The sequence below is a fragment of the Quercus robur genome, chromosome 2 (assembly GCF_932294415.1).
Source record: "Quercus robur chromosome 2, dhQueRobu3.1, whole genome shotgun sequence".
NCBI lineage: Eukaryota > Viridiplantae > Streptophyta > Magnoliopsida > Fagales > Fagaceae > Quercus > Quercus robur.
In genome coordinates this window covers 61907836-61918537 of record NC_065535.1, presented here as the reverse complement: position 1 = coordinate 61918537, position 10702 = coordinate 61907836, and the positions used below count along the sequence as shown (strand labels likewise).

At 42.4% G+C, this 10702-nt stretch overlaps 1 protein-coding gene across 1 annotated transcript; it reads left to right on the top strand.

Moving 5' to 3' along the window:
• Window positions 1-1629: 1629 nt before the first annotated feature.
• LOC126701609 (uncharacterized) lies at window positions 1630-3654 on the top strand. The gene is made up of 2 exons (XM_050399830.1): window positions 1630-2154; window positions 2296-3654. Exons 1-2 carry the CDS (start codon window positions 1630-1632, stop codon window positions 3652-3654), a joined length of 1884 nt encoding a protein of 627 aa, XP_050255787.1.
• Window positions 3655-10702: the final 7048 nt, after the last annotated feature.

Genomic DNA, 10702 nt, shown 5'->3' with positions numbered 1-10702 from the left:
TTGACACTTATTTGTAAATCAGAAATATAAATAAAAAAGGAGTGTTTATCTTGGTATAAGATAATAATACTATGTAACTGTGTGAATTGAATAAGAGATTCAGAGTTCAATCTCCGTTTACATTAGAAACCGATTGGTGTCTTGGTTTGTACTAGTAAATTAGAAATATAAAACAAAAGGGAGTGCTTGTCTTGGTATATAAGATAATAACAAATAAGATCATATGGCTGAGCTGTGTGAATTTATCTTCAAACGATGGACCTGCTCTTTAGATCTGTAAAATTGCATCAATAATTCAAAAATAATACAATCGATTGCCTTAAGAAGATTGTCAAAAACTTCTTAATAGCAAATGAAATTTAGTTAAGAATAATAATTTAAAAAATTGAAATATTTTTTACCTTGGGAAGATTGATATAAATTCTTAGTAACCAATATTTTTTTGTGTAGTTTTGCTCTTCTCCACCGTTCTGTTCTATCAGCATAAGAAAATTCTTTACTTTTACTAGGGAGATGCTCCAGTTATATTAGAAACTCACAGGAATTTAATAATGTCATTTATGTCAATATGGTTTTTTTTTTTTTTTTTGGGGAGAAACATGTTTAGATGGGTCTTATATCGATTTGGGTCTCTCATATGTTAAATGTTAAGATATTAACCATTGTTTGTAACTGAAAAATGGGTAAAATCATGATTGGGGGTAATTTAAGGATTTTTTTTAAAGAAAGTTTCAATTTATGGCGTCCGCTTCTGATGACAAATCTTTATCATTTTAATTATTATTTTTTACTGCTCTTTTTAATTGTACTATAAATTTATAAGGCCGAGTAACTATTTTATTTTTGGTGGTTTTTATTTTAAAAGTAAATTTTGGGATTTTTTGGTTTTTTCGTAGGTGCCATAATTGTGGAAAATACCTTTTTTTTGTACCAAAAAAAAAACCTTAACGGATTCTTTATTTTTTAATTTTTTTTTTTTAAAAAGCCATAACAAAACTTTAAATAATCCTAAATGACAATTGTAGGGGTAAAATTCCCAAGTCATCAATGGGCCTTGGGCCCCGCACGGAGTCCAGCCATGACCAAAAGGGAAAAAGGGGGACTAAAGGACTTCCAGCCCAACCCTGTTGAGCCCAACTTATTTAAAAGACGTCCGAGGAGGAATGTCTCCTCGGACACATCAAATACGGGCCCAATGTGCGCCCCATCCACATTGAAGAATTATCCCAAACAAATGTGGGTAGTAGGATGAGCCTCACAAAGCAAGAAGAAGGAAGAAAATGTAAGACGTCTAGGGGGAAAATTTTGGAAAAGAAAAAAGGATATAGAAAGAGAGAGGAAGGCAATAGTCTTTTATCAGAACCAAATGTGCACCCATACGTCTCCTCGGACTGAATATCCTATGGACATTAAGGAGATATTCTTACGTTCAAACTGCTGCATGGCATACAATTAACTAACGTTCACTTCGTCCAGCCCTAGTTTTGTAACCCGCTCTCTACAAATTCATTGTCTAGGGTTCTTTGGGCCAAAATCACTTACTTGTTGGGCCTGGGCCCCAAAGACCGACCCTACAATTGGCGCCGTCTGTGGGGAGAACTTGTGTCTCGACAAGTGAAACTGTAAGAAATGGAAGGATCAGGTCCGCGCCAAACCAGACATGCAGATTCCCAACGGCAGGACAATTTTTTGAATCTCGAACGGGAGAAAGACCAAGACAAGCAACGAGAGGGCAGTGTGAACACCTCTCACACGAGCAGAAGCCTTTCGAAAGGCAAAGGTCATGCATCCCATAAGCAAAACGATCGAAAGGCTTTACAACAAGAAATTGATGATTTGAAGAAGAAGCTGCGCCGAGCGCAGCGAAAACGTCCTTCACCCGATTCGGACACTAGCAGTGATGAGGATAATGAATATAGGCGGAGATCAAGAACCCTTCCAAGTGAGAATTTTTCCTACGAGGAAGAGGGACCTTGCAAACGCGGCCACAAAAGCCCATCTTACCAAGGCTTGGCCAACGATGCCATGAGCAAGGCCCTGGATTGCATCTCCCAGTCGCCTTTCACGCGTAGAATAGAGGGGGCAGAGCTTCCTCAGTGGTTCCATCAACCAACATTTGCCATATACAATGGTCGAACTGACCCAGTAGAGCATGTAAGCCAATTTAATCAGAGGATGGCTGTCCATTCCAAGGACGAGGCGTTAATGTGTAAGGTGTTTCCGTCCAGCTTGGGACCTATGGCGATGAGATGGTTTGATGCCCTTAAGCCGAATTCCATAGATTCCTTTAAACAGCTAACACAGGCTTTTGGTTCCCGTTTCATTATCAGCAGCAGAGTCCCTCGGCCCCTAGATTCCCTCCTATCCTTGTCCATGCGGGAAGGGGAGACACTGAAAGCCTACTTAGACAGGTACTGGGAAATGTATAATGAGATAGAAGGAAATTACGATGACGTTGCCATTAGTACATTCAAGAGGGGCCTGCCGACAGAGCACGGCTTAAGAAAGTCCCTCACTGGGAAGCCAGTCACCAGCGTGCACCAACTCATGGACAAAATTGACAAGTACAAAAGGGTTGAGGAAGACCAGCAGACGGGGAAGGGCAAAGCTAAGGTTGTCCCTCAGGAGAGGAGGGACTTCAGGTCGAACCGCATTATCAACAGTAATAGGCCGAGGAGAGATTACTCGGAACAATCTGGTTCCACTGGGGCATCAGCGGTCCATGCTGTGTTCCGAGAACCACTACACAAGATCCTAGATAAGGTAAAGGGCGAACCGTTCTTTCAATGGCTGAACAGGATGGCAGGTGAGCCCTCAAAACGTAATCAGAATCTATATTGCGTGTACCACCAAGAGCCAGGTCACACCACCGATGATTGCAGGAATCTGAAAAACCATTTAGACCGGCTTGTCCGAGAAGAGAAGTTGAGGCATTTGTTACATCGCCCTGAAGGATGGCAGGAACAGTCAAATTTCGAAACCAGACGAAGTACATTGAGGCCACCCATTGGCACAATAAATGTCATTCTTGCCGCACTTGGAAGGACCGGTTCCAGCCCTTTCAGAGTAATGTCAATGGGCAGGTTCCCGACTGAGCCTAACGACAGGGAATCCAAGAGAGCCAAAGTAATTGCCACGCCCTTAATCGGGTTCTCGGATGAGGACAAACAAGGAACCCTTCAACCCCACGATGATGCCCTAGTCGTCACGCTCAGAATTGGAGGTTATGACGTGAAAAGAGTGCTGGTTGATCAAGGCAACGCCGTGGAAGTAATGTATCCTGATTTGTATAAAGGATTGAACTTGAAGCCAAAGGACCTGTCGCCACACGACTCCTCTTTGGTCAGTTTTGAAGGAAAAACCGTCACTCCAAAAGGCATGATTAGGCTGCCTGTACAAACAGACTCAGACGTGGTGGAGGTGAACTTTATTGTGGTAGATGCGTACTCCCCCTACACAGCTATCGTGGCCCGACCATGGCTTCATGCACTAGGGGCTGTGCCATCAACCTTGCACCAAAAAGTGAAGCATCCGTCAGGAGGTCAAGTCAAAGAAATAATGGGGAACCAAACCATGGCCAGGCAATGCATGGTGTCCGCAATCTCACGTCGACCAAATAGTGAACCTTCCACCTCAGCCGAGAACCACTTATAGCAATTAATGACCTCGGTCCCAGCTTCGGGTGGTGGAGGATCAGCCATGGAGGTAAGCTGTGAGGATCTGGAGAAAGCAGGGGCTATCAAGGAGGTTTTCTACCCTGAATGTTTAGCCAACACAGTCGTGGTAAAAAAGAAGAATGGAAAATGGCGAGTCTGTGTAGATTTCACGGACCTAAACAAGGCCTGCCCAAAGGATCCTTTCCCCATGCCGCGGATAGACCGATTGGTAAATTCAACCGTCGGACACCCCCGAATGAGTTTTTTGGACGCCTTCCAAGGCTACCATCAGATACCCCTGGCTGTTGAGGACCAAGAGAAAACTGCTTTTGTCACCCCAGTCGGAAACTATCATTATAAGGTGATGCCCTTTGGCTTAAAGAATGCTGGGTCGACCTATCAAAGGATGATGACCAGGATGTTTGAACGGCAGATGGGTAAGAGCGTTGAAGTGTATATAGATAACATGGTGGTGAAAAGCAAATTAGTGGCCGACCACACTAGAGATCTCGGGGACATCTTTCGAATTCTGAGAAAGTACAAGCTGCGACTAAACGCATCCAAATGTTCATTTGGGGTTGGATCAGGGAAATTCTTAGGTTACATGGTGACCCACAGAGGTATAGAAGTTAACCCTGACCAAATAAGAGTTATTCATAACTTGCAGCCTCCTCGGAATCCCAAAGAGGTCCAGAAGCTCACCGGCATGATAACTGCTCTAAACCGTTTCATCTCCCGCTCAACGGACAGATGCAGGCCTTTCTTCCTCCTATTGCACAAGTGGAAGGGCTTCAAGTGGACTGAGGAGTGTGCTTTAGCTTTCCAACAGCTCAAGGAATACCTCGCCCGACCACCAATTATGTCCAATCCTGATACCAACGAGGTGTTGTTCGCCTACATCGCAATAGCCTCTCATGCAGTGAGCTTGGTACTAATCCGAGAAGACAATGGCATGCAACGGCCCGTCTACTACGTAAGCAAATCGCTGCACGAAGCAGAAACACGTTACCTACCTCTCGAAAAGGCCGTCTTGGCAATCGTACAAGCCACGCGAAAGCTCCTCCACTATTTCCAGCCACACAATGTGGTTGTGCTAACTCAACTTCCGTTGAGATCCATTCTCCGCAGCGCCGACTACACAGGCAGAATTGCAAAATGGGGAACGATCCTAGGCGCCTTCGACATTAGGTATATGCCTCGCACCGCTGTGAAAGGTCAGGTCCTCGCCGATCTGGTAGCCGAATTCGCGGAGCCCACACTAGAAGGAAAGGAAGGATCAAGATCATTAAGTCCTGATGGGAAACTGATCAGCACAATCTCTCAACAGGAACACAATTGGTGGAAAGCACACGTCGACGGTGCAGCCAATCAAAGGGGCTCAGGAGTGGGCCTCGTTCTGGTCTCCCCCGAAGGGATAACCATCGAAAAATCGCTGAGGCTTGGATTCTCCGCCACGAATAACGAAGCCGAGTATGAGGCACGTGAGAAGCATATCTTCGCACGGGCGAAGCAGGAATCCACAATAAATGATCCTACGAATGTCAAAATCCCGCATTTCCTCCTCAGACGAGAGAGAAAGAGCCGGAATTTTGAGAGGCTATTGTAGGGGTAAAATTCCCAAGTTAACAATGGGCCTTGGGCCCCACACGGAGTCTAGCCATGACCAAAAGGGAAAAGAGGGACCAAAGGACTTCCAACCCAACCCTGTTGAGCCCAACTTATTTAAAAGATGTCCGAGGAGGAATGTCTCCTCGGACACATCAAATACGGGCCCAATGTGCGCCCCATCTACAGTGAAGAATCATCCCAAACAAATGTGGGTAGTAGGATGAGCCTCACAAAGCAGGAAGAAGGAAGAAAATGTAAGACGTCCAGGGGAAAATTTTGGAAAAGAAAAAAGGATATAGAAAGAGAGAGGAAGGCAATAGTCTTTGATCAGAACCAGAGGTGCACCCATACGTCTCCTCGGACTGAGTATCCTGTGGACATTAAGGAGATATTCTTACGTTCAAACTGCTGCATGGCATACAATTAACTAACGTTCACTTCGTCCAGCCCTAGTTCTGTAACCCGCTCTCTACAAATTCATTATCTAGGGTTCTTTGGGCCAGAATCACTTACTTATTGGGCCTGGGCCCCAAAGACTGACCCTACAACAATAATTAAAATCAAAGGGTATAGCAAAATACATAATTTTTTTTTTAGATTTTTAATTTTTTTTTAAATTTTTTATCTTATCTTCTTCTCTTATAATATCTAAGTTGATAAAATCTTAATTTGATTACAATCCAAATTCTTCATATAATCTTTTTCTTATTATAATTTATAAGTTGATAAAAAAAATATCAATTTGATTACAATCCAAAATCTTCAACTAATTCTTTTTTTTTAAAATTATATTACTGCACATAAAAAAAATTAAAAAAAAAAAAAAAGGTAACGTTGTACACTTAAAAAAAACAGCAAATATCCAAATGTTCCTGTTCAAACCTGAGTGCAATGTGTTGCTTAACTTGGTTGGCTTGCCTTACTACATACGTTGGCTTGGAGTGCCGGTATTTACTCCTTGGCCTTTCCATTCTTATGGATTGTTTAATTTCTATGTAAGACTAATATGTTTATTTTTAGATATGTGAACATCTAGTAATGTAAAGAGAATTAAGGGTATTTAACCTTTTTTTTTTTTTTTAAAGAGAGAGTTTCAACCTATGGCGTCCGCTCCTGATGATAGCTTTTTATCATCAAACCAAGACACTAATCAATTTTTGGTGTAGGTGGGGATTGAACCCCAAATCTCTAATATAACCATCAGAGACTTTACCAGTTGAACTAATTGAAACCCACTAAGGGTATTTAACTTTGTAATGAGAAAAACAAAAAGATTTCTTTTTATCCAAAGCACTAACAATGTGTTAATTCAAACTAAAAAGAAATAAGTAAAAGTGAATGATGGCATTTAGGAAATAGGATAGTTTTTTTTTTTTAGTTATAATCAGCTCAATAAAAGTTTAAAGTTATCCAAAGAAGAAGAAGTTAAACTCAACATAACTTTATCCATATAAAATCATATTCAACTAACATTAGACTTTTTGTTAATATCAATTTCTTCAATGTGGAGTGTGTGTATATATATATATATATATATATCAAATAATTCATAATGAATACCTACCATACGGTTCTTTTTCTCTATATTCTTCTCTTCTTCTACCTACAACCTTGCAAGTATGTATTTGTTTGCTCTAATTATTTTTCCATTAAATTGAATAAGTTTTGTGCATTTTTTGTCTTTTGTTTAACCTAATTTGCTTAAGTTTTATCCAATTTATATGATTATGGTTTGAGAATTAATTATTAAATATGCTTAGACATGATTTTTAAAATTATTTTGTGTTTTATGACCTAGGTTCTAATGGTGATATGTTGCTTTCGTCCTCTCAATTTTGATTTAGAGAACAACCTTCTTTTTAGCTTATTATTAAACATGTCTTGATGTAAATTTGATGATAAATTGTTCATAACAATTTGATTTTTTTTTTTTCCAATTGAAATAGCTTTGGCTAACTATTAAAATTGTACACTTTGACCTATAAAAGAAGGCAGTCTGTCCATTTAGTTTTTTATTTTATTTTTATAAATCATTAAATATGGTTTGACATTATTTTTATCAATCAATAAATTTTCTAATAAAGAAAATTGACAAACAAGAACATGGATACACTAGAAATATAGTCTACAAAGAGGTATTCAACAATCTCCAAAAGATACTGTGGGGGCCGGACAATCACTAAAATTATTAAAGTCAAGTTAATTGGGCCTGTGGCCCATCCGAGGATGCAAATCTGTCCGAGGAGGCCCATATCAAATTGTAGGGGTAACCAAACGAAAGGAGGAGTGAATATCACGAAAGGTGAGTTCAGTATTCGTCCGAGGACAAAATCCTTCTCGGCAGTATGAGTCCGAGGACGATTAGAACGCCATCTTATTACAAACATATTTCGGAGCTACGTCACCACTAAAGGTGGGATAAGGGACCAAGGGTAAGAAAGAGAAGGCAAACAAATATCTATAACAACAGCTGCCTCCGCATTAATTGCCTCTCAACCAACTCTCTGGCCGCATTAATGTGAAGGTGATGCCTGAACAGTAATGAAGCAGCCTTACAGCTGCTAGTAGAAGGTTCTAGAAGGTGTTAGATGGGACAGAAAGAGATCCCCTGAACCCAACCTACACGTGTGTGGTGAAGATGGTATGAAGAGGGCAGTATATAACATGAAAGGAAAGCATGCAGAAAAAGATCGGAACATAGAAAAAACACAAACAACACTCAGGAAAAAAGCTTAGAAACCAAAGAACTGTACTTGTTTCAAAGAAAAACAGATTGTTATATCGATTCTAATCCATCTATAAACGTGAGGTTGAATCTTTTTACTTTTAAAAGTTAATCTAGTTCTTAAACACCCACGCTCTACAAATTTTATTGTTTGGGCCTTTAACGTACGAACCCAATACCAGTTTGGGATCATTACAAATTGAGTCTTTACAATTGGCGCCGTGTGTGGGAAGAGCTTGTTTTAACTTAAAAGAACTCTAGTGCAACGTTTATGATGGAGGAAGTAGGTCCACATCACTACGCAGCGGGACCACATCAGGAAGATGCCAACCCGCACCAGGTAGAGTCAAGGGGCTCCCAGCATGATGATTCCCATTGAAGTCCCGAACGGAGAGAAGGCCGTGAGGGGAGTGTGCGCACAACTCATACCACTAAAAGCCACTCTCATGGGAAGAGTCACGTCTCCCATGCAAAGCATGACGGGAATCTGCAACGTGAGATTGCCGATTTGAAGAGAAAGTTGCGTCATGCCTGGCGAGAACGCACCCCACTTTACTCCGAATCATCATCCGAGGAGTCGGATGGAGCAAGTTATAGGTGGAGATCAAGAACTCCGCCTAGTGAGACTTTCTCCTATGAAGAGCAGCACGGCCATCGACATAGGCACAGAAGCCCGCCTAGCAGGGGCTTGGGTAACAATGCCATGAACAAAGCATTGAGCCAAGTTTCCAAATCACCCTTCACGAGGAATATAGAAGATGCAGTTCTTCCTCGGCGATTCCACCAGCCCACGTTCTCCCTGTATGATGGCCGGTCAGACCCAGTAGAACATGTAAGCCATTTTAGCCAGAAAATGGCTATCTACTCCAGGGATGAGGCCTTGATGTGCAAGGTTTTTTCATCAAGTTTGGGTCCGATGGTGATGAGATGGTTCAACGGCTTAAGAGCCTATTCTATTAAGTCCTTCAAAAAGCTGACCTGGGCTTTTGGCACTCACTTTATCACATGCAGTAGGGTTCCTCGGCCTTTGAGATCCTTGCTGACTATGTCCATGCGAGAGGACGAGACTCTCAAAACTTATTCGGATAGGTACTGGGAAATGTTTAATGAAATAGAAGGAGAGCAAAATGATGTGGCCATAAGTACTTTCAAAGCTGGCCTCCCAGCCGATCATGATATAAGGAAATCCCTGACGGGTAAACCCGTTACTAGTGTACACCAGTTGATGGACAGGATTGATAAGTACAGAAGAGTAGAGGAGGATCAACTTCAAGGAAAAGGAAAGGCTAAGGTAATCCCTCAAGAGATGAGGGATTTCAGGTCGGACCGTTATAACAGTAACCGACCCCGGAAAGATTTCGTCGGGTAGTCGGATTTTGCAGACACCCAGGTGGTTAATGTAGTGTTTCAGGAGCCAGTGCAGCAGGTTTTAGAGAAGATAAAGAATGAACTTTTTTTCAAATGGCCAAACAAGATGGCGGGAGAGCCTAGGAAATGCAACCCAAACCTATATTGCCACTATCATCAGGATCATGGACACACGACGGAAAATTGCAGGAATTTATGGGATCACTTGGAACAGTTGGTCCGAGAAGGGAAACTAAAGCAACTCTTGCATCATTCCAGTGGTAGGGCAAGTCAAGCAGGCTCAGAGATGCGTGGGGACGCTTCTTCAAGACTTCCCCTGGGTACGATCAACGTTATTTTTGCTGCCCCAAGGAGGACTGGATCTTGCCCCTCCAGGGTACTGTCGATGTTTCGACCCCCGGCTGAAGATCATTCCCAAGCATCGAAGAGAGCCAGGGTGGATATCCCCCTGATTCTGGGCTTTTCGGATGAGGACATAGTTGGAACCATACAGCCCCATAATGATGCTCTGGTGGTCACGCTGAGAATCGGGGGGTACGATGTCAAAAGGGTGATGGTAGATCAAGATAGCACTGTGGATATAATGTATCCAGACTTGTATAAGGGGCTAGGTCTGAAGCCAGAGGATTTAGCAACCTACAGCTCCCCTCTAGTAAGTTTTGAGGGAAGGATGGTCACTCCTAAAGGATTGATCAGACTACCTGTACAGGCCGGTATGGATGTGGTGGAGGTGGACTTTATTGTCGTAGACGTTTTCTCTCCATACACAGCTATTATGGGCAGACCTTGGCTTCATACCCTGAGAGTGGTCTTGTCTACTCTGCATCAGAAAGTGAAGTATCCATCCGGAGGCCAAGTGTTGGAGATAGTAGGAAGCCAAATGGCTGCTTGGCAATGCCTAGTAACGGCTATACAGCATCGGCCAGAGGCAGAGACCTCGACTACGGCCGATAATGAATTATAGCAATTAAAGCCCCCAGCATCGCCCTTGGATTTACCAGCCGATGAGGTAGAGTGTGAAGATTTGGAGAGGGTAACTATTGCTGATGATTCAGAAAAATTCTTCCAGGTTGGGACTAAATTGCCTTTGCAAGAGAAGGAGAGGTTGCTAGAGTTCCTCCGAGCAAGTGTAGACGTTTTTACATGGAACCCGTATGAAGCCCCAGGTGTGGACTTGAATTTCATTTTTCATCGACTCAACATGAATCCCGCTGTTATTCCCAAGAGACAGCCTCCTCGGCGACCATCGAAGAAGCACGCCGAGGCTGTTAGGAGTGAGGTGGCCAAGCTCAAATAGGCTGGGGCTATCAAGGAAGTTTTTTATCCTCAATGGTTGGCCAATATA

Bases quoted from the DNA above. Each gene is read 5' to 3' on its own strand.
- LOC126701609 (XM_050399830.1), top strand. From the start codon at position 1,630: ATGGAAGGATCAGGTCCGCGCCAAACCAGACATGCAGATTCCCAACGG. The intron at 2,155-2,295 runs GTAAGCCAATTT...TCCTTTAAACAG, and splicing joins GAACTGACCCAGTAGAGCAT to CTAACACAGGCTTTTGGTTC.